The sequence below is a fragment of the Martes martes genome (assembly GCF_963455335.1).
Source record: "Martes martes genome assembly, chromosome: 1".
Lineage (NCBI taxonomy): Eukaryota > Metazoa > Chordata > Mammalia > Carnivora > Mustelidae > Martes > Martes martes.
In genome coordinates, this window is record NC_137888.1 from 17,254,667 (window position 1) to 17,279,432 (window position 24,766).

The 24,766-nt window shown below is 44.0% G+C and overlaps 1 protein-coding gene across 1 annotated transcript; it reads left to right on the forward strand.

Annotated features, from left to right (window-relative positions):
• Nucleotides 1-15,414: 15,414 nt before the first annotated feature.
• ADAMTS1 (ADAM metallopeptidase with thrombospondin type 1 motif 1) lies at nt 15,415-24,421 on the forward strand (the record flags this gene model as incomplete). The annotated part of the gene is made up of 9 exons (XM_080810791.1): nt 15,415-16,096; nt 17,731-18,077; nt 18,453-18,585; nt 18,983-19,150; nt 19,586-19,872; nt 20,091-20,277; nt 20,368-20,543; nt 21,652-21,827; nt 21,997-24,421. 9 exons carry the CDS (start codon nt 15,415-15,417, stop codon nt 22,694-22,696), a joined length of 2,856 nt encoding a protein of 951 aa, XP_080666917.1. The 3' UTR covers nt 22,697-24,421.
• Between the last annotated feature and the right edge of the window lie 345 nt (nt 24,422-24,766).

Below are 24,766 nucleotides of genomic sequence, written 5' to 3' on the forward strand. Positions count from 1 at the left end.
TTCTCTTTTTTTTTTTTTTCTGGCAGTTTACGATGTATCTAGGGATTTTTTTCATATTCTTATTATTTATCATTCTTGGGATTTTCTGTGTTCCTTACATCCATGATTTTTTTTTTGTCTTTCATTAATTTTGGGAAATTCTTGGATGTCTTTTTCTTCAAAGATGTCTTCTGCTTTATTCTCTTTCCCCTCCCTGCAAGTGCACTTACTTGTATGTTAACAGTTAGAATATTATCCCACAGATCTTGAATATTCTAGGGGTTTTTGTTTGTTATTTTAAAATATTTTCTTCCTATTTTAATTTGAATAATTTTTATTGGCCTATTTTCAATTTTAGGGACTCTCTCCTCAGCTATTTCAGTTTACTGGTAAGTCCATCAAAGAGTTTCTTATGTCTTATGCTGTGTTTTTATATCTTGCATTTTCATTTTGCTTCTTTAGAAAGTTTCCACCTCTCTTTTGACATGACACATAGTTTCGTGCATGCCGCCTAGATTTACTCATAGTTGTTTTGAAGTCCTAGATACTTTCAATAAGTGTCATTATGGGTCTGGCTCTGTTTACTCCTTTACCTCTTCATTTTTTGCCCTAGCTTTTTTAGGGCGCATTTTCCTTTTCCATTGAATGATGGTTATTGTGTACAGAAAAGTAGAAACCAAGGTAATTGGAATTTATTCCAAGAAATGGGTACATCTTTCTTTCTTTCTTTTTTTTTTTTTTTTGGTTCAGTCATTATATAGGGGAGGGCAAGGGTCAAGCTATTTAGTTAGCTTCTGTTCTCTTCAGTGCACCATATACTTCTACCTTGTGCTAAAAGTGGTGTGTAGGGTACCGAATAGTTTCTATGTATTGGGCCCATAATCAAAGGAGTGAGACTGATACAAAGCGAAAGTCAAGCAAAGCTTTATTTCTCACCAAGCATTGAGAATCAAACCAACCGTCAAACCGACTGGTCGGGGCCGACTCTTACAGAGAGGGCGACCCCTCCCTGCCTTACAGACTAACTTTTATAGAGCAAAGGCCATGTGGTTGGGACTGGCCACACACAGGTGGCCAATGAGATTGCAACACACAGAGAAAGCCGCACAGTCATGCTAGGTCACACACGGGCGGCCAATTGAATTACAATTTACCCTAGTAGCTATTTGAACTAGCCTATCACCTTGGTCAGAATTGGCACCCAAAAGGCAGGACCCACACTCCTTGGTAGCTAGGGAGACAGTATGTGCGCCCCACTGATTGGATGTCTCCACCTGGCCTGACTTGCCCTTGTATTTGGGCTTTGTTACCTGGGACTGGTTCCCGGACTTGCTTTTAGGTAAGTTTCCTGAGGGGGGGGGGGCGGGCAGGGTCAGTTTAAGTTTTACTGCATAAACAACAAAATCCCTGTTTAACCGGATGGAATCACTCTGGCTAAATAGGCCCTTACACTATGATGTTGTGTCTTCCAGGGACATGGATATGATATTATTTGACCAAATCATTTTATATCTTTCAAAGGTTGTCCTAAACGTGTTATGTTCCAGTGTGTCCGGATGGCTCAGTTGGTTAAGTGTCTGCCTTTGGCTCAAGTCATAATCTCAGGGTCCCGGGATCAAACCCCACTTTGGGCTCTCTGCTCAGTGGGGAGACTGCTTCTCCCCCTGATCCTGCCCCCTGCTTCTGCACTCTCGCTCTCAAATAAATAAAATCTAAAGAAGAAGAAAGAACACCAGAAATATTTCACGGACAACACCAATGATTACATAAACTCTCTCTTAGCTATGGACCACCAAGCAGGTCGGTTAATCTCTCTGAGCCATTGATAGTAATAGAATATACCACATGGGGCTATTTTGAGGGTAGATGAGCTAATGCACAGAAAGTCTTTAGTGTAGTGCCCAGCAATCCAAAAGTTGTCCATACACGTGAGCTGTCTTCATTTCTACCACCACCACCACCATCACTATCATCATCATCATCATCATCACATATCCAAATCAATTTCATTCACGTATTTTTACATATGTTTATCTTGGATTATGCAATATTTTGAATTATTTATGTCTTTGGCTCCACCAAGGAGAAAAACTTACATTTGATCATGATTATTTTCTTAATTCTTTTTGATTATTTGGTGACCGTTCTGGGCCTGTACATGAATGTCCACTTCAGCATTTACCAGAGAGTGAAGGGAAAAAAAGGAGTCGTGTTGAATAAGTGTTTTGTTTATTTTCTTTGAAGATTTTATTTATTTATTTGAGAGACAGAGAGTTTGAGAGAGAGCAGGAGCGGGGTGAGCGGCAGAGGAAGAACCAGACTCCCTGCTGAGCAAGGAGCCTGATGTGGGACTCAATCCCAGGACCCTGGGATCATGACCAGAGCTGAAGGCAGATGTTTAACTGACTGAGCCACTCAGGTGTCCCAGTAACTGTTTCATTTAAATGGTACTTAAGATATGTGTTTAAAAATATAGTATATTACTCAAAGTGCCAATTCAGAAAATGGGCTCAAAACTACAATATTATCACAATTTGTAAAAAGAGGATTGAAGGCATATATTTAGATTTCTCTAATATATGTGTATATAATATCACACCAGGAATTAGTTGTAGGATAAATATTAGATTATTTTTCACAAACTACTTTTGTTCCTTAGTAGAAGCATTTCCCACTAATCTGAAAACAGAATACAAAGGAAACTATTTTTCTTAGGAATATAAAATTCTCTTCATGGTTTCACTATTTTGTACCACCATTAACAAGAATCATTAAGAAAGTGAGGAAACGTCATGTAAAGAGCCTAAAAACTTATTCCTATTACTTTACCCAATCCTTTTTAAAAGAACAAATAAAACACGTGTAAAGGAGAAAATATTAGAATATGAAAGATATTAAAAATTTTAATATTAAATTTAAGTCTTCAAGCTTAAAGGCTTGTTTTGTTTTGTTTTACAATGCTCCAGTCAGTCTTTACACCACATAATAACATTTTAGTATTTTAGTCTTATAGGCATCCATAATCTTTTTTGTTCAAAAAACAAAGAAACACTGATAACATTCCTAAATGATACCAAAGAGAAGTTTTGCAGAAATGCAGAAAGAGTTAAACAGTACAAGTTATTCGTTAAACTTTCAAAATTAGATCTTAGCATAATTTTCTTTCTTATTTCCCTACTGCTAAATGGATCTAAACCGAATTTCTCAGTAACTAATCCCTTTCTTCTGTGTCTATCTGTGAGTTATCATACCAATTCTATGTTCCTTCTATACAACATGATTAATAAGGGTAATTTAGTGGAATGTAGAAACTAAGCCATACCAAACAAAATGTGCTAGGCCAAAGGACAGAAAATACATAGAAAAACTATTTCTAAAGTATATGACCCTTTTCATAAGAAGAGAATTTTCCCATGTTCTTTACTTAGAAAAGGCACAGAAGTGGTAGTACTATTCACATATGATGTATTTTTACGATGTTTCAAAACAATGAAAAGAAGAAAATTATATTGAAAACTCCAAATCTTCACTGCTGCCCCCCCCCACCCCGCCCTTGGACTATGCCATCCCCTCCACCTTATCTATATCCCCCGTGTAGCCCTGACTACACTGGGAGCAACTATTTCGATACATTCATATTTATTTTAATTTAAAATAAATTGAATTAGCCAACATATAGCACGTCATTAGTTTCAGATGTAGAGTTCAACAATTGATCAGTTGCATAGAACACCCAGTGCTCACAACATCACGTGGCCTCCTTGATGCCCATCCCCCAGTGACCCCTCCCCCACCCACCTCTAGCAGCCCTCAGTTTGTTTCCTAGAGTTCAGAGTCTGTCATGGTTTTTCTCCCATTTTGATGACTTCCCATTCAGTTTTTCCTCCCTTCCCCTATTATCCCCTGTGCTGGTTCCTATATTCCACATATGAGTGAAACCATATAATTGTCTTTCTCTGATTGACCTACTTCACTCAGCATAATATCCTCAGTTCCGTCCACGTTGATGTAAATAGTAATGGCTGATAGTTGAGTAATATAGTCCATTGTATATATATACCACGTCTTTATCCATTCATCTGTTGATGAACATCTTGGCTCTTTCCACAGTTTGTCTATTATGGACATTGTTGCTATGAACATTGGGGGCAGGTACCCTCTCCAATCACTGCATTTGCATCTTTGGGTTAAATACCCAGTAGTGCAATTGCTGGGTCATAGGGTAGCTTTAAAACAAACCAACCAAAAAAAAAAAAAGGAGGGCACTTGATGTAATGAGCACTAGGTGTTATATACAACTGGTAAATCACGAAATTTTAACTCTGAAGCTAATTTTAGAAAAAGTGCTTTCTATCGAGAATCACAAGTGAATCAACATTAAAATTTAACTTCCCACATTTACAAAATAATGGAGAAAACTTAGATGATTGCTTCAATAGGTTAATAAAATGCACAAAATAAATAAATGTATTTGTATAAGATTCGCAAAAGCAATTATTTGAACAGTCCCGTGTAAGATTGAAATTTCAGGGTGCAGGGCAAATATCGTAATGCCCGGTACAGCAACTGACACGGCAGATATGTGATAAACATTAAAAATTTAAAAAGGAGAACACAGAGAGAAGTATGGGAAAGTGGGAGAATGGGAGGTAAGAAGATTGACAAAGCCGCAGAGGAAAAACTTGATACAATTGTTAAAAAGCCATTTGAATTGGTAACATAATTTCTTCTCCCATTTTTTTGGCCTGGATTTTCTGCCTACAGAGAATGACTTGGAGCTTTCACCAGCCAACTAAAGTGAGTAATATTCCTGGAAATAGCAAGATGGCTATACTTGTTGTAATAGAATCAAACGAAAAATGTAAAAAGGGAAAGAAAAGTACCAATATAAAATCCTAAATGTTTGGAAAGAAATGACTGACGAGTCATAGTTTCAGCTTAAGTGAGATTTTCACACTGCGCACTCACTTCTGATGTGCAAAGTATGTAAACAGAGATATCTCTAATTTGATGTACTGCTGATGGGGGAGAAAGAACTTTTTTTTTTCGGTCTTTTTGGTTTCATGATATGAGTTTTATACTGTCCCTAAAATCATCAAGTCTGTTCTTAGAATTCAGGTAAGGATTGCTTTACCTCATGGCACCTGGGCTCAAAAAGGAATGGGTGACAGTCTCAGTGTTCTGTAAATATCCAAAGACCCCAGCAACTCAGAAACGACATCTGGGTTAGAAGATTGACTCATTATGTTCTTTAAGATTGTATGGTTTTGCCTTATGCTTTCTGCTCATTCCATGTCATGTTGTGAATCTCCTTGTGTTTTAATTTCTAATTTTCCAAAAGAGGAACAAACACTTGACTTGTGCCTTCTCCCTCTCTGTAGTATGTTTCGGCATCACCCAGTGAGCTTGCCTGACTCAGGCACTTGTGCCTAACAGGTGTGTCTCTGAAGCTCTCTCACAACGTTCTTTTGGGTTTCACCTACTTCGTTTTATTTGATTTCTAATTTCGAATGAGACGTATATATAGCTTATGCAGTTGCCATGAGTTTGGATGAACGTCAGTTCATCCATTAAAGCCTCTGTCTTCCGCTCAGGTCATGATCCCAGGGTCCTGGGATCGAGCCCCACATCGGGCTCTCTGCTCAGCAGGGAGCCTGCTTCCCCCTCTCTCTCTGCCTGCCTCTCTGACTACTTGTGATCTCTGTCTGTCAAATAAATAAATAAATCTTTAAAAAAATTAAAAAATAAAATAAAATTAGGAAGGGCTTTTTGGCAGAGCTGTAGTAACATGGCTCAGTCTCTGTACCTGAGTATTCAATATATGTTAGAGATGAGGGTGGTGTGGATGGATTCCAGAAAACATTACATTTACCTACTCAGAATCCAGTGTGCTTATTTTAAAGTTACAAAGCCATAAAACTGAAGACTTTGTATTTCCTGACTCTGGGATACAATATGGAAATTTGTAATTTACTTTTTCTTTCTGATATATAAATATATAGACACATCCATACATAATATTTATATTTATACTTACGTGATGCACATATACATATATGTCACTTTTCAACCAGGTCACAGAATCTACAGACATAGCACTGAATCCTTTGGAAACTACATCCCTTTATGCCATCATATTCCCCAGTTCTTTTATAGGTTTAATTCTGTAAGACAAAATCGTCTCATTCGATGTCTTAATTCATTGTGTCCTCACACTAGTGACAAAAATACTATTAGCCCACAGTGGTTTCATAGAAAAAGAAAAAGTAGGTTTGATTTTCTCATACGAACAACATTCTAATTATGTCAAGATTTCATTGACCTAAAATTACTGAATAATTACCTCAACAAGGACACAGCATATAATAAATTGCTTGCACAGCAGAGCTATACCATTAAACACATGTACAGCAATTTGGATACCTACTGTCATTCTAAGTGCTAAAATTGCCTTTAAATTATAGAATAGTGGAGCTGGCACTGTCCAACCTGCCTATTTCACAGATTTAGAAGCTAAGTTCCAGGGGCGCCTGGGTGGCTCAGTGGGTTAAAGCCTCTGCCTTCAGCCCTCTGCCTTCAGCTCAGGTCATGATCCTAGGGTCCTGGGATTGAGCCCCGCGTCGGGCTCTCCGCTCAGCGGGGTGCCTGCTTCCCTTCCTCTCTCTCTGCCTGCCTCTCTGACTACTTGTGATCTCTGTCTGTCAAATAAATAAATAAAATCTTAAAAAAAAAAAAAAAAAGAAGCAGCTAAGTTCCAGAGAGTCTATGACTAAGGTCATTGAGCAGGTGGTTGCACATGGGAAATCGGTTGCCCTGACTCCTGTCCAGTCCTCTTTCTTCTATACTCTCCCCTCCTTTAACAAGCTTTAACTAGAATTGTCTGCATATTGTGCTTGATTGTATTAAAGGTTGAGAGAATAGATTACCTGACTCTATCAGTCATTGGCTGTGTGAGCTCGGCCAAATCCCTTAACTTTTGCTGCCTCGGCATCTGTGAAGCAAAGATAATAAGAACAATAAAACTACAGATGAGGATTAATTAGCTTAAATATGTAAAATATACATGGCACACAGTGAACACTGAAGAAATACCATACATTATTGTCATGGGAAAACCCAAGAAAATGTGAATTCTGATATAATGTCATTCACAATTGCCTCTCTTCCCCTGCCTAGATTTTTGTTTTTATTTTTTGTTGTATTTATTTATTTATTTATTTTTAGCATACTGGAGCTCTTAATTGAGGAACAACATGAAAAAAAGAAAAGAAAAAAAAAAAAGGCACAGCTTAGCAGGGAACAGCAGGCAGCCCCTGCTCAGAAAACAGGGCTTTGGAAATGGAATAGGAGTTAGCCTGGGGCGCCTGCGTGGCTCAGTGGGTTAAGCTTCCAACACTTGATTTCAGCTCAGGTCATGATCTCAGGGTGGTGAGATCAAGCCCCAGCATGAGACTCTATATTGGATGTGGAGCCTGCTTAAAATTCTTTCTCTCCCTCTGCCCCTCCCTCACCTCTAAAAAGAAAAAAAGAGTGGGGGTCACTTGTCTACACACACACACACACACACACATACAGCCCATTGGTGTTCTCCCAGCCCAATCTCCCTAGATCTGATGGACAAAGACAAAGTTTCCTAGAATCATTACTATTAGCCTAACCTAGAAATCTCAGACAGGTACCAGACGAGAACCACCCCCATGGATAGTAATCCATTGTGGACAACCACCACCAATTCTCAGACAGCAGGTGGAACTAATCTGTTTTTGGCTATCACTTCTAGACCCCCAGAATTTCTTGTTAGCTAATTGCATATACTCCAATAGGCCACACATTCACCTTAAAATAATACAATTCTGCATTTTCACTGCATTTTTTGTGCATGATGGTGAAATTTTTCACAACGGTACGACAAACTCTTCCATAATGTCATATATGTAACTAAATTGTCTTATAACTGTCTTAACCAAATAGAATTTGATAGTATTGCCATTACTATTACAGTGCTTTTGACTAACATTGTTTCCACTCTTAGATTTTAGAAAAAAACTGCGGACCATAATTTGTATGACCATTGTTTCTTCAAAAAATTTCTCCAGGAAAGAAGAGGCTAGAAATGGAGGAGACGGGGCAGATGTTAACGAAGGCAAGCATCTTTCCGAGAAGGGCTGAACTTGCCCCTGCTGAGAACATTAGGATCTCTTGGCAACAAGAGGCTACTCTGTGGTCCCAAAGAGGTGATACCTGCCTCTGACAATCTGGACGGCTCAGGAGAATGTGGAGCTGCTAGATTCTCAGGCTCTATCTTAGGTCTCCATCTCGTGTCTCAGGGCCCCACATTTTTCTATTGGGACCCTGACTTTGGCATGAGGCAACTGTAAGATGATGCATTTTCAGATTTTCAGCAGCATCTGTGCTCTGGCTGCGGGAGATAAGGATGACTCAGGACATGCCTTAAACTTAAGAATCAGAAAAACAATCTCTCTTCTCAAAAACGTTTTCAAGGCTTTTAAGGCAGGGATTACCACAGTTTTTTTGTTTTGTTTTGTTTTGTTTTGTTTTTTGTAAGAGGCCAGATAATGAAGATTTGGGGCTTGTGGGCCACAAGCCCCCTTTTGCACTTGTTCAACTCCACCTTGTCATGCAAATGCAGGCAGAAACAACACATAAACCAACGACTGTGGTTTCCTTTCAGGAAAATTTTATTTACAAGAATAGGTGGCTGGCCCACAGGCTATAGCTGGCCAAACCCTGCTCTGAAGCAATTGTCAAAAACCATCCAACCACATGCTCTTCTTAATTACTCTTTTCCTCATTCTCTCTAAGAGCCCGGCTGCAAAGACCCGCCACCTCAGACCACAATGGCGAGAGTCTCTGCCATTAGAATGCCACTGCCTGGTGCAGGCGACGCCACCCCACCTACCGGCAGCTGTCCCATCGGGGAGCAGTCCACCTACCGCAGCTTCAGATCCTCATGGTTTGACGTTCAGTGGAGCCCAGGAAGCAGCCTCAGGAAAGGGCTTGAGGGCATGCAGTCTTTGAGGAGATCGGAAGGGCAAGGAGCAGGTAAGCTAGCTTAGGAAGCAGGACAAGGAGACAAGCAGGAATAAGATGAAGAAGGGACAAAGCCAATGCAAGGGTGCATTAGGGACACTTGGAACTTGGTTCTATCAGGACCCTCTGAAGACACATGTACAATGGACCTTTATACTGTCTCTAAGGAAAAGAAGAGGACTACGGAGACGAAGGTAGAGTCACTCATGTCAAGCAGAGACTCAAGCACTGAAGCATGTTGCATCTAAGATCATTAATTGCTGAGACCCAGTGGCATGGTAAGACCATCCTTCTGCAGCTCAGATGGACTCCAGGTGAGAAACTTCCAGGACATGGGGTGCAGCTGGGAAATACCACCAGGTTACACCTGCCCGGAAGTGTTTAGAGCAGTGATGACCAGAGTTGAGGGCTCAGAATAAGGGCCAGGAGAATGGGAGGTAGGCAGCAATCCTAGGACTTTGAAGATACTCAAATGTCAGTAATTGTGAGCTACTCATGGCCATGGCAATGGTGAATTGCCAATAAACCACAGAACTTCATAATTAGGTCACTGGTAATCAATAATACACAAAGGAGCATTAGTAAGTCGTAAATCCTTCTTACAGGAAGGAAGCTTAGAAATCTTCAAATTTGCTCTTTGGAATCTCAAAAATTACTTCCAAAATATCTGGACAATTGATTTTCCAGTCTCTGCTTAAATAGCTTGGGGGGGGGGGGACCAAAAACAAAACAAACAAAATAAAAAGCTTCTATTTCATTGAGCTGATCAATAAATTATAAGCTAGGTGGGATCAGTTTAAATTTCTTATTCTGTGGTCTCATGTGCCTCCTACTGACTAAAATTGTCCACTTCTAATTCCAGAATTTATTAAACTAGAGATACTATGCTAATATTAATCAATTTTAAGTAATAAAACATCCTCGATACAATTTTAAGTTCGTGTGACATTTGGAAGTCACTTGTATTTGGGGTAGTCAAACATTTGCATGAAGTACTGGCCCTTAGGAGTGATTTAAAATTTTATCGTTTGTCACCACCTGGTGGTAGAACATTTTCTTGTCTTCTTAGAATTTTGCGCTTTAAAAAAAAAAAGAATTTTGTGCTTGAAGTTCTTTTTTGTTGCCAAGGAAAATCGCTAAACCAAGAGAGTAAGTTTAGCAAGTAAGTAACTTTAGCATTGATAGTCAGGTATAAATGTATACTAACCATACTTAGGCACTTAATAATAACATTTGTTTGATGAATGATTTTTTTGTCTTAGTAAGCTGCCATGTCTATGATTTTTTATTTGAATTGCAAAAAGCCCTCAAATGTGATGAATGGAAGTTATCCACAGCATTATCTTATGAGAGGTAGTTTCCTTTTTTTTTTTTTTTTAAGCTTAATTGATTTTTGGTTTAGACTAATAGAGCTACATGATTAAGGAGTTGGTTAAGGCATTTTATTACTATTTTAAGTTTTATTAACTACGCTTAAAGTTACAATATTTAAAAGATATTTTCCATGATACCAAAAGGCAAGAGGAAATTGGGTGGAAATGTATCAAATAAGATTGCAAAGGTGTTAAAAACTTTTAAGTTCCAGCCTTGAACTCTTTGGAAAACAGCTTGAACATTATTTGTTGTAGAACGTTGCCACCTCGTGGACACAAAAAGAAGTACTGAAGGCCGTGGAGTTTTTAAGGTGGAAATTTCCTGTTGCCAGAAAGTTCCTAGTTAGAATTTTCAATAAAATTTAATCACTGGAAACAATAGTAATGACAGATCTGACAACATACTTACTTACCAAAGCAATTAATTGGTTAAAATTCCCAAAGGCATTTGATGAAAAAGTATGAGCCAGAGTTATTTCTAAGTCCATAATTTGGCTACATCTTAGGCAAGTCGTTTAACCTCTGCGAGGCTCAATTCCACATCTGTCAAACAAGGGGAGTGGATTAGACAGGTCTTACTCTTTGGTTCTTGCAAATGCACGACTTTGAGGTCATAGCTATTTTAAGTCCAAATGCAATTAACAACAATTTTTCTGTTTTTTCTTAATATTTGTATTTCTGGGTATGTAACTGGCTTAACATAAATGTTTTCTATCTATTTTCTCATTTATAATCAAATAAAATGTCCACTGGTCCAGTATTACTTTGAGCCGTATGTTTCCCCCCCAAAAAACACTAATGTTAAGCTGTTTTCTTTTTCTAATTGGTAAATCCTCTGGTCTGAAAATATGAAGAGCATTACATGTTTATGAAATATGTACATCGTTCCCGTAGACAATGCTTACACTACAACAATGCTAATAGCTCGTGTATTTTACCAGATTCCTTCATTTCATGGCTATTTGAATACTTAATTTGGTATAGACTTCTAGAGAATTGTGAATTGAGTATTGTGTCTGTAGTCTATAAATGAATGAAGCACATACAAACATGTAAAGGGTAAATAAGAATGAATACTTGTTTATTTCTTGTATTTTAAAACGCACGAAACTTTTTCTTTTCTCTGTTAATAGAGGACACAGATGCTTTTAAAAGCCCAAACTATTAATTATAAAACTATTCTATGCCAAATATTTTCACTTTTATTAGGTCATCTCTACTAATAATAAAAACTGGTTAAGGTCTATAAATTAGAACATATCAAGATTTACATTTCCATACGCACATATGTATTCTATAAAGAGAAAACCAGAAATATGGTGAATTCAGCATGTGAGCATTGGGTACACGTTTAAATCAAGAAGCAAACTTTTTATGAGTGGGAGTACAAAACTGACTAACAAGGATCCAATATCACATGTCACTTTTACTAGCACCATGTACAAATTTGATTCCTTTGGTCTTGTTTCTTCTCTAGTAAAGTATGTTTTTCAATTCACAAGTTTGTTTATAAATATATGTACATATTCATGTCATACCACAAACGCCTGAACAGAGTGCTGGTCCTTAAAAACAAAGAAGTAAGTAGATTAAGTGTTCTACTGAGCATGGATGGACTTTTTCAAGCTTAGTAATTGGCAACTTCTACATCCATGCCTCTGTTGAAGCGATTAAAAAAGAATCATTTCCCAGAACTACAGGTGCACAACAGATTGGAGTCATTATGCAAAAGAACAGAAATCTGGAGAGAAACCCAGTGAATAAAAAAGCCATGTTCCTGGCCATTCTTTTGCCATTAGTTCTCTGTTTTTTCAGCTCTATTTGTATATACAACATGAAATCTGCAAAAATTATAACGGATTTGAAGTAAACCATTCAAGATTAGAAATGTATGCCTTGAATTAAACAAACTTCCCGTAAGAACCGCACTGGAGGCAGAAAGAGACTAAAGGCCCAACTTGCTCTAATATAAAAGCTAAATTTTACATAGCGGAGTTCAAAGCTGGGAATGTATTACATGATTTTTTTTTTTTTGAAAACTACACATTTTTTCTGCTGGTTTTCTGAATTTCCCATCCTGTCCCCATTCAAGCGAATCACACTGAACCTTACTGCTCTGGTAAGTCTTGCAGCCCCTAGACCACCTCAGGAATCTGAAATCTTCATCTCAAAACCGGTCTGATCACCACCTTTTGGTCACCATCTACTGTTTCCAGAACCCTCCTCTAAGCAAGGGGTTTGAAAACTTACCAATGGCTTTGCCATCGTGTTTTCATGATCCCATCGTCAATATCTTGTAAGTGTAAAGTGATTATTTCCCTCAAATGTTCTCCCAAGTGTCTTCCCTTCTTTCTAGGTAAAATGAAAGAACAAATGAATTGAAATCATTAAAAGGAGGCACGTTTAAAAACTGAGAGGAGAGAAATGTAAAAATGAAGACGAAGAAGGAGGAGGAAGAAGAGGAGGAAGAACAAAGTCTAGAAACCAAACCTGGAGAAGCAGGGCTGTTTGCATAGGAAATGACACTTAGAAGCACAGGGAAGTGAATCGCTTAGTTCCAAGATGAACAGAAACTTAGGTTGGACTTTGTAGAAATGAATGAGGGCCCTCATGAGTGTAGGCTGATACGAAATTTGAAGGACAAAGGGAATGGAGTATGTGGGCTGGGAAGGGAGGCTGGGTGAAAGGAGGCGGGCAGAAATAGTGTTAAAATGTTAGCTAGATGGTGGGAAACGTGGAACAGCAAAGACAAGGGGGACACTGGTCATCGACACCCTTTAAGCTGCTATTAAAATGTATTAAAACATCATTCTCGGGTTGATCATTCAGCATTTAACCATGACACTGACCTTAGCCAGAGAAAACTGCATTCAAGAATGTGTCCATCCCTCAGCGGGTGGGGCCCCTGGTGACTGCCTTAGCAAGTGTGAAGCCTGTGTGCGTCTCTGTGCCATTCTTTCCCATTGGATCTCTCCTAAAGAGGGGCAAGCAAGGCTTTGGTGTTTGTGTTTTCCAGCAGGCGATCTAGAACTCTGACAGGAGAGGAAGTTGGAAAGTATTCTGAAAGCAAAAGTTGTAAGAGGGGCGTGTGGGAGGACTGGAGGGGCGCTTCTGGCTGGGGCAGAATGAAGTTGGGAAGGTCTGGGGAGGACAGAGGAAAGGGCTGACACAAAACTTGGTGCAGATGGCGGGGCGGGAGCGGCGAGACAGGACACCGGGCAAGGAAGAGGGAGCCCGCGCGAAAGGGATACAGGTCTGTCCCGAATTGAGGCGGCCGTTCTCACCATTGTCCCCTGGTTTTCCGCCTGTGGAAGCATTATGAAACATTTCCTTCCTCTGTGTCACTGAGCCCCTCCCTCCCTCTTTTTCGATGGAAGAGCGGCTCAGCTTTTTCTTAGGGACCTAAGAGGTGGAAAGGCTCATCTTTGCTCGCTTTCATAACGCGGATGCAGACTTTCCCCTTCCTGGTGGGAAGAGGTGGGAGGGGTCAGGGAAGGAAGCCAACCTCCCCATTTCCCCACGGCACACTTTCTAGCCTCAGCGATCCCGCCGGTCCCTGGGTGGAAAAGTGGGGTTCCTTCACGTTTCTGCCAGCCTGGCCTACGTTCTGCGGCAGCTGTTAGGTAGAAGGAGGCAGACTGGGCGGGAGTTGGTTGTTTCTGGAATGAACAAGGGAAAGCGCAAGTCCCTCCCTAGGCTCTAGGGAATTAACACACGTTCCAGATCACCTATTCCGGAAGCACGAGCCTGGTCCCCAAGGAGAAGTCTCTAAGTCAGGCGATAAGACGGGTGACGGTAATAAAGGTCAACGAGAACGCATTTTGAAACCTAGAGCCTGGGAAGTGACCCCCAGACCTAGGCATGCTTTCTAGGGAGGCACTGACCAAACAAGCTTTCCCCCAGAACTGTTGGGGCGAAGAGAGAGCAAGCTGCACAAACCGGCCGAGGCAAGCCAGCGAGATGGAGAGGTGGGGTGAGGTGTTTTTCTGGGAAGGCTCATCTCACAAAGTGGGGAGTAAGGGGCTGCGGGAGGGGGTGACAAAGGCAAGAGGCATAGTGACAGCCCCCAGGCAGGGAAATCTTGGAGAAGGGACTCAGCTCTCCACCCCCAACGTCCCTTCTGGGAACTGCAGCCCAGCGCGCGAACTGCGCTCCCGCACTGGGGCGGCCAGAAGGGAGGGTGGTCCGGGAAGCCCACGAAGAAGAAGGCGCAGTGGAAGGGAGTACCTTCTCCCCGCATCAGCGCCAGACGCACAAAGTGCTGGTCACAGCGCCCCTCCTGCGTCTTCCGCCCCCAGATTGACGAGGCCTTGGCGCCCTGCCACCGCGGAGGCCGTCCCCTCCCCCGCCCGGGCCCGCGGCGCTGAGCGCGGTTTAGCACCGACTGAGTTTGGGGGCGGTGTCTTTGGGATGGAAAGGAGGCCAAGAGGGAGAGAGAAGGGGGGAGGGAGGTGGAGACGCAGTCTAGACTATAAAAGGGCTGCCCGGGCTGCCTGGTTCTCGCACTCGCTGGAGAGCGGCTCCACGCCAGGGGCCACTGCAAAGCCGGGCGCAGAGTAGGGCCGAAAGGACCGAGTCGTGCGCAAAGCCAGCAGCCCTGCGGCCAAGGCGGAGACCGAAGAGGGGCTCCAGGCACCGATCCTCGCGTTGCCCGTTGCCCCCTGCCCCGGAGGCGTTCCAGGGCACTTCTGGTCTCTGCAGCAGCCTCCCATCCAGCCCCTGCTGCGAGGTGCCTCCAACTCTGCGCCAGAAGAAAAACTTCCCGCGCTCCCGCAGAACTGCAGCTCCTCTTTCCCAGTGACTCCGGAGTCCTGTACGCGGCCAGCTCTGCGCGCACTTTCAAAGAGTAACAGTAATTGTTAACATCCCAGAGCGAGGCCAGCGAGGCTCCGTGCTCCCGACCCGAACAATAGTCCCCTCGCCCGGTGCACTGCGGCGTGCGGTGCCTCCCGGGACTCGGGTGCAGCGACCGGTCCCCGCAGGGTTTCGAAAGCGCACAAGAGGCAGCGACATGGGGAACGCGGAGCCAGCGCGGCGGCCTCGGGGCTCACAGCCTGCGCCCGCGCTGCTACTGCTCGCGGCGGCTACGACGCTGCTGCTTCTGCCGGGCGCGCGCGGGCGCCCCGCAGAGGAAGACGAGGAGTTGGTGCAGCCCGCGTTGGAGCGCGCGCCGGGACACACCACCACGCACCTTCGCCTGGACGCCTTCGGCCGGCAGCTGCACCTGGAGCTGCAGCCCGACCGCGGCTTCCTGGCGCCGGGTTTCACACTGCAGACGGTGGGGCGCAGGCCCGGGCCGGACGCGCTCGGTCCGGACGCCGCCGGCGACCTGGCGCACTGCTTCTACTCTGGCACGGTGAACGGCGACTCCGGCTCGGCCGCAGCTCTCAGTCTCTGCGAGGGCGTGCGCGGCGCCTTCTACCTGCAGGGCGAGGAGTACTTCATCCAGCCCGCGCCGGTCGCCGCCACCGTGCGTCTCGCCCCAGCGGCCGCCGCCGCCGCCGGGGAGGAGCAGCCGGAGCGGCCCCAGTTCCATCTCCTGCGGCGGAGGCGGCGGGGCGGCGGCGGCGCCAAGTGCGGGGTCACCGACGACGAGACCCGGCTTGGGAGGGGCGAGGGGCCGGCGGGCGACGACGCCGGAGCGCAGTGGCCGCGGCGGGACCCGGCGCCGCAGCGGGCGGGACAGCCGACAGGTATCGATCCCTGAAGAGTTGCTCTCACTTGTCTCTCCATTCATCCCACTTTCCCTACCGTCTCTGTGCGGCGCGTGCGGAGGGTAAACCGTTCGCAGGCAGGAACCGATGTCTGCGGCCCGGATGGAGGCCTAATGTGGAGGAATGCGGTTTGAGGTTTGGGTTGGTGAACTAATCCCATCCTTGCTAGAACAGAATCCCGTTTGCCCGAATAATGAATGGTCAAGGGAGGACAGACAAATCAACGATTTTCTGCTAAGGCGCAGCGTTTCGACAGGGAAGGGAAGAGCTGATAACCTACTACTCCTTCCACCTTAGTCTAGTGTGAGCGCGTGTGACTTATTTCAGTCATGCTAGTTTCTTTTTAACGCCGGTACATGTGTTCTTGGGTCGGGTTGCAACTTTGCGCTTAGTCTCCTAAGTGCCAGTGCGCGTACCCTGCGCCCAGAGGAGGGCGGAGATGGAGGGCGGAGGAGCGACGGCGGCCTCGCGGAGCGCAGTCCGCGGGCCTGGACAGCCGCGCTAGAATCTCGGTTCCGCTGGCCTCCGCATTCTCCTCCTGCCCCCTTAAGAGGCTGACCCCGACCGGCTGGCGGCGGCGGCGGGGCCCCTCTGCAGAACCTGCTTGGGAGGTCTTTGCCCAGCTGGCCCCGCCTCTCCGCGCCTCCCACTCGGCCTCCCAGTTTGCGCTCCCTCTCGCGGCCAAAATTCTGCTCTCAAGCCCTGTTAGTCACTGCCGATCAGCGCCTCACCCTCACTCTTTGCGTTGTGCGCGGTGATTACTGCTCTGTTCTCTTCATTCTATCACTTGGGTGCCTCTTTTCGTCCTTAACTGTCTCACGTGTCTTGTTTTCGAATTTTCATCTTTTCCCCTGGACATCAGCTCCTTGAAGCCCGTACCCGGTCAGCGTCCAGTTCAGGACTTCCCTGGGGGCTGGTTTTCAGTCCAGAGTCAAAGGGCTCTTTTCTGAATAATCAAACGTGGCCCCACGGCTCAAGACAGGAACTTAGTTCCCTGGGGTAGTGGGAGTAGGGCAATAGGCTGCTGGGCAGAGTGTGTGGTCCTTGTGCCCGGATTTGGCAAGAGCGGAGCATCCCCGGGGACCCCTGGAATGAGAGAGCAGAGCAGGCCGAGATTCCTCCAGGCCCGGCCCCTTGGCAGAGGCCCCAGCCCTGCCCTGGGCCTTCCACGTGGAGTCGGATGATCTCATTCAGGATTTGAGTACTGGCCTGTGAAAGAGTGACTCAGGGGCTCTGCCTGCTGCCCTTGCTCCAAGTTTTTACTACAGCTGGGCAGGGTGATGTGCACACTGCCTTGGTCAGCTTATAGGATTTCAAGGAGGACAAAAGAAATCCTGCTTACAAAAAAAAAAAAAAAATGTCCAAAGCCTCAGTGACTCACAGGGCTTTTTTATTTCTACTAAAGGAGGGAGAAAAAATCATAAAGGGGAAAAAAAAACTTTAAAAATAACACTTTCAGTGAAAAGAGATGCAAATATTTTTGTTATTGTTGTTCCAGGCCTATTTTTGCCTTATTTGCTTTGACGGGTTAGGCTTTCCTTATATACTCTGGGAAGGTCACTATTCTTGGCAAGACTGTCCCTGAGCAAACGATTTTTTTGGTCTCTTCACAGGAACTGGAAGCATAAGAAAGAAGCGATTTGTGTCCAGCCACCGCTATGTGGAAACTATGCTGGTGGCCGACCAGTCAATGGCAGAGTTTCACGGCAGTGGCCTGAAGCACTACCTCCTGACCCTGTTCTCCGTGGCAGCCAGGCTGTACAAACACCCCAGCATTCGGAATTCAGTGAGCCTGGTGGTAGTGAAGATCCTGGTCATCTACGAGGAGCAGAAGGGGCCGGAAGTGACCTCCAACGCGGCCCTCACCTTACGGAACTTCTGCAACTGGCAAAAGCAGCACAACCCACCCAGTGACCGGGATGGAGAGCACTATGACACGGCGATTCTCTTCACCAGACAGGTAGGAGCAGGACCCTGCGGATTAGGACTGTCCTCTAGGGAGTCCGCTTTGTCACAAGCAAATGTGGTCAAGGCACTTCCCCAGTGTTTTTGCACTTACCTTTTTTTTTTTTTTTTTGAATTGGCTAGGCTGGTCCCCCTTATTTAGGTCTTCCTTAATGTTAATATCTCAAGTCTCACAGTCCTATTTGAATAGCATCAGAGAAAAATCTTAGTTAAAGTCACCCACAGGGGTCCCCAAAGCACAGCTCAGCAGAAGGGAATGTAAATGCTCCCACACAAATGTGGAGATACATGTTGCCAGAAAGTTAGGTCCCTGCCAAAAGGTTTGTGCTGTCTGTCCCTATGAGTCAGGACCCACCTCTGTTCCCTTTAGGACCTGTGTGGGGCCCAGACCTGTGACACTCTTGGGATGGCTGATGTTGGAACTATATGTGACCCCGGTCGAAGCTGTTCAGTCATAGAAGATGATGGCTTGCAAGCTGCCTTCACCACAGCTCATGAACTAGGTGAGTCCAATTCAGACTTGGAGTGGAGTCCGCTACACGAGTTTTCAAATGGATAAACCGTGTGCTCACTGAAGGGGGGAGTGTCTGCAGATTTATTGCTATTTTAGGTTCCGGAGCTTTCTAGAAACTGCAGAAAGTATTTTTTCCCCCACTATTCTAAACAAGGGCCAGCCTTATTTGGATTCAAAAATAACCCAGAAGGAGCTCTGGACCTTTGGAAATTTGCATATTTGTTTGCACCTTTTAAAAGACAGGCACGTTGTGTCCAAACTAGATGGTTGCCAAAGTACATTTCTTCTTCTAGAAATCACGCTTTGAGACAAACAGAATCCCCGATGGGGGAAACAAATGCTACGAGTGACCTATTTTTTAATGTGGGTTTTGGATTGCTTCTTAGGCCACGTGTTTAACATGCCCCATGATGATGCAAAGCAGTGTGCCGGCATTAATGGCATCGACCAGAATTCCCACATGATGGCGTCAATGCTTTCCAACCTGAACCACAGCCAGCCTTGGTCTCCCTGCAGTGCCTACATGATTACGTCATTTCTGGATAATGGTCATGGTAAGAAGCTTGAGCTACTCTTTCTAGGTATACTCCAGCTTCCACATGGAAGGTTCTAGATAAACCACCTCGTTCTCTCTTTTTTTGTTCTTTTGATGTCTCCTCCTTCCAAGTTACCTTCATTGTCAAGAGCATACATTTTTAGGCCTTAATTTCCAATAACAGATCATTCTTCTGGCCGGGTAGCTCCTAATGTACGTTAATTTGATATTTTTCAACAGAGCAGTAACTTCCCGTCACTGTTAACGCAGAAATCCCTTTGAGGACAAAATCTTACAAATCATGTAAACCTCTCTGGCGTTTTCCCCAGAAGCTCTGGTGTTCAAGACACTTTGCTATATATAATGTCTTAAGATATATATTTTCTGAAACCGATCTGCCTTCGGTGTGTTTTCATCTCCTGTTTTGTAATATGAGTTGGCATTTCCTTTGCAGGAGAATGTTTGATGGACAAACCCCAGAGCCCCATCCAGCTCCCCTCGGATCTCCCCGGGACCTTGTATGATGCCAACCGGCAGTGCCAATTTACGTTTGGAGAGGAGTCCAAACACTGCCTAGATGCGGCCAGCACTTGCATGACCCTCTGGTGCACGGGCACCTCCGGCGGATTGCTGGTGTGCCAAACCAAACACTTCCCTTGGGCGGACGGCACCAGCTGTGGGGAAGGAAGATGGTGTATCAACGGCAAATGTGTGAACAAGACGGACAAGATGCACTTCCATGTGAGTTTTCCTATCGCCACGTGTGCATACTCCTTTAAAATTCACAGCTGGGAAGGAACAAAGTGATGCTAAAGCATCAGGTATCACCATAAACATCCCTGCCTGTGGCTTTGATGGTTGCTTTTACAGCTGATTCTCTGTTTCTTATTTTTCTCTTTTATTTCCTAAAAAGACCTCTGTAGAGAGTTCTAATGCTGACCACTTGTGTTCCCATTTAGACTCCTGTTCATGGAAGCTGGGGGCCATGGGGACCCTGGGGAGAGTGTTCGAGAACGTGTGGTGGAGGAGTTCAGTACACAATGAGGGAATGTGACAACCCTGTCCCCAAAAACGGAGGGAAGTACTGTGAAGGCAAGCGTGTGCGCTATAGGTCATGTAACATTGAAGACTGTCCAGACAACAATGGTGAGTAGAGATGGGGTGACAGCCACGTGGCTGCAAGCCAGCAGGTAAAGATTAAACACTGATGATGTCATTATATCCTTTTCTTTCTAGGAAAAACCTTTAGAGAGGAACAATGTGAGGCACACAATGAGTTTTCTAAAGTTTCCTTTGGGAGTGGGCCCGCGGTGGAGTGGACACCCAAGTACGCTGGAGTCTCCCCCAAGGACAGGTGCAAGCTCATCTGTCAAGCCAAAGGCATTGGCTTCTTCTTCGTTTTGCAGCCCAAGGTACTTCCTTTCATTCATACTCTTGTCTAAGAAACGAGGGCTTGAATTGTGACCTCTTCACACAACCTCTGATGCAGTTTCATTAGTTTACATATATATATATTTTTAAAGATTTTTTTAATTATTTATTTGACAGAGAGAGATCACAAGTAGGTGGAGAGGCAGGCAGAGAGAGGGGGAAGCAGGCTCCCTGCTGAGCAGAGAGCCTGATGCGGGGCTTGATCCCAGGACCCTGAGATCATGACCGGAGCCGAAGGCAAAGGCTTAACCACTGAGCCCCCCAGGCGCCCCTTCATTAGTTTATATATTAACGCCTTCCATTTCAAATTAGATCTCTTTGTCTTCTGGATACATTAGCAACTGCCCGCTTTGGGTGTGGTGGTGCTTTCAGTTATGAATAAAGCTTGAATCTAGCACTCAGGATTCTTATCGTTGCTTGTTATTCCTCTGATACACAAAGAAAAGTTCTTTATCGTTAGATAAATTCACATGGCAACCAGCCAGTGGTTTTGGAGAATAACGTAGGCAGAGACCAAACTAGTAACTGGTGATTAGCAGTAATATGCGCAAATGGACTTATTAAAATTAAGTCTGAGCATCGATAACTCTTGTGTTTGAGGACTTATCTTGAAACTGTAGAAGCATCGTTTTGCTCTCTTGCTGAGGGGATAAATCTGGTTCTGAGGTTAAAAAAAAGGAAATGAATTTTGGTTGAGGTTATCATGTGCTGTTATCACTGTTGGCTATGAAAATACTTCCTAGATTCAACACACAACTGACTAATTCAGTGTGTGCGATTGCTGGGTATTATTCTAGGCACGGAGCAGACCACCGTAAACACATTGACAAGCTCTGCTTTGTTAACTTTACCTGGAAGTGACATAGCTCAATAAACAAATAATCAAAAAGAAATTATAATTTTTTCAGACGTCTACATCTACTGTGGGGAAAAAGCCACCAGGAAGAGTAGTACGTGACATGCGTTGAGTTCAGTTTTAATTGTGATGATCGGAAGACGATGTTAATGAGAGAAACTTTCCTAATTATCAGAGCATCCTCTCTTTCCCGTGTTAACCTGTGACGCAGATATATTTCTCCTCTTCTTCAGGTGGTGGACGGTACCCCGTGTAGCCCAGATTCTACCTCTGTCTGCGTGCAAGGACAGTGTGTAAAAGCTGGCTGTGATCGCATCATAGATTCCAAAAAGAAGTTTGATAAATGTGGCGTCTGTGGAGGAAATGGATCCACGTGCAAGAAAACCTCAGGATCGGTGACCAGTGCAAAGTGAGTTTTAAAATCGTCGTACTCCCAAAGATCTTACTATTTACATGTAATTTCATGGCTCTAGTAAAAATTTCATGCTCTGTTGATTGACGAGCGTGGTTTCAAGCCAATTCAGAGAATGAGCCAAGGGACTGAGAGATTCTTACATCTGTTTTTTTCTGGCCCGCAGACCTGGCTATCACGATATCGTCACAATTCCGGCTGGAGCGACAAACATTGAAGTGAAACAACGGAATCACCGGGGATCCAGAAACAATGGGAGCTATCTCGCCATCAAAGCTGCCGATGGCACCTATATCCTGAACGGCGACTTCACTCTGTCCACCTTAGAGCAAGACATTTCCTACAAAGGGACCGTCCTAAGGTACAGCGGGTCCTCCGCCTCGCTGGAACGAATCCGCAGCTTCAGTCCGCTCAAAGAGCCCATAACCATCCAGGTCCTCACGGTGGGCAATGCCTTCCGCCCCAAAATTAAATACACCTATTTTGTGAAGAAGAAGAAGGAGTCTTTCAACGCCATCCCTACTTTCTCCGAATGGGTCATCGAGGAGTGGGGCGAATGCTCCAAGTCGTGCGGACTGGGCTGGCAGCGGAGACTGGTGGAGTGCCGGGACATCAACGGGCAGCCTGCCTCCGAGTGTGCGAAGGAAGTGAAGCCGGCCAGCACCAGACCCTGCGCCGACCTGCCCTGCCCGCACTGGCAGCTAGGGGATTGGTCCCCATGTTCCAAGACTTGCGGGAAGGGTTACAAAAAGAGAACCTTGCAGTGTCTGTCTCATGATGGGGGGGTGATGTCTCACGAGAGCTGTGATCCTTTAAAGAAACCGAAGCATTACATAGATTTTTGCACGATGGCAGAATGTAGTTAAGCAGCGTCCGTGTAGAGGGAAGGACGAGGTGTGGAAGGGCTGAGGTATTGACATCAAGAAGGCTGGAGGGGTCCAGTGTACCTTGCCCGTGAGCAACGAGGCCTGTCAAGGAGTTGGGAGGGTAGAGGTAGGTAGAAAAGAAATTAGATCGTCAGAATATCCTGCCAGTTACGAATCTGATAGGGTAGTTAAAGAGGGTTATTAATCTCTGAGCAATGATATAGCATGATAAAGCCCCAGGGCATTATTATTATTCCCTTTGTTACATCTATGACAAGTTAAAAAGAAAATAGAAACAATTGTCCAACTTAGTTTAAGGAGTATACAATCCCTGTGTTGTGGTACTGATTGAATACTTTGTATATTTAAATCGTGGGTGGGGAATGAAAAGCAGGAGAGAGAAGAGATTTGTTTAGCTTCAGACAGGGCTTACTTTACCTCACTAACAACAGGGGGAGAAAAGGGGGTACAAATAGCATCTTTAACCAGCACTGATAATGGCTGCTACCATTTCAGAGAATGTTCCTGCGGTCTCTTCTACCCAGAGGTAAGAGTTCAAGACTGTCCACCATGACAGAAATGCTTAACAACCTCACATGACCCAAATGAACTCTTTCCTTTCTTGTGCCCTTGTTATGTCTTTATTCATGATTTTATTTTGACAAAGAAACAATCCCACGTCTCTGTAAAAATGCAGGAAGTATACGAGGGTTAAAAAAGCAGCAACGAATCCGATGCTCGGAAAAGCCAGAAGGCAGGATGGGCTCAGTACCTCCTATTTTCTTGCCTCTGTGTGTAAGCCTACTTTAAGAATGTGGATGTCAAAAAACAAAACAAAACAAAACAAAAACAACAACAACAAAACCGTTCCTGTCTCAAGAAAGACTGGGTGATCACACAAAAAAGGATGTAATGCCGGTATAAGAATGGGGTGTGTAGAAAGGGATCCCCAGGGTTTGGGGACATGGAGATCACTTGTCTCACAGTGGGGAGGCTACTGAGGGGTAGCAGGTCCATCCCCAGCAGCTGGCCCAGCAGTCATATCCTGGTGAATGTCTGTTCAGCTCTTCTACTATGATAGAGAATATGACTTTTTTTTTTTCCATATGTATATAGTAAAATATGTTACTATAAATTCTACATACTTTATAAGTATTTATGTGTTCCTTCTAAGAAGGATTATAGTTTGTAATAAATGCCTATAATAACATATTTATTTTTATACATTTCTTCCTAATGATAAAACTTTTAAGTTATATCGCTTTTGTAAAAGGGCATATAAAAATAGAGTATTTATACAATATATGTTACTAGAAATAATAAAAGAACACTTTTTGAATGTGTGTGTCTATTTTTTTTTAATGGGACTTAATTCCTGGGAAGGAAATCTGAGACACAAATACTGAGTTTGAAGACTAAATAACTTTCTTAAATTCTATAGAAATAAGGTTTCATTCTAATGAAATGCATTTTATGTATCCTTAATGTATGTGATTGTTACCCAAAAAAAGAAATCTATCATATCTTCAGTAACAGATTTTTGTTACACATACACCAATGGTTGGCAAATGTTTTCTGTGAAGAGCCAGATGATAAATATTTTTGGTTTTATGGGCCAGATCACCTCTGTCACAACTACTTACCTGTGCTGTTGTTGCGTGAAAACCGCCATCGGCAATACATCAGTGAACGGGCATGATGGTGTTCTAATAAAACTTTATTTGCAAGAACTGGGCCAAATTCGTTCTGTGGGTAGTTTGCCCACCTCAGATATATAACACAAATGAGAAAAGGTGGGCTTCGGGGTGCCTTTTGAATTGGTATCTCTTCAATTATATCATGTGAGTAAAATTTGTGACAGCACTGAAGCCACTGAGTTGAAAATGACGCCTCAAAAAATGCGTCTGGGGACAGAGCCGCACGGAGAGCCCAACCGTCCAAATGTTCCGCTCGCTCTTCAGGAACAAAGGGGTGTTTTGAAGACCCTGGAGCGCTCTGGGCGGCCTTGCATCAATCACTGTCATTTAAATACTAAATGGTGCATCAATGACTCTGAATGTTGAGACTGCT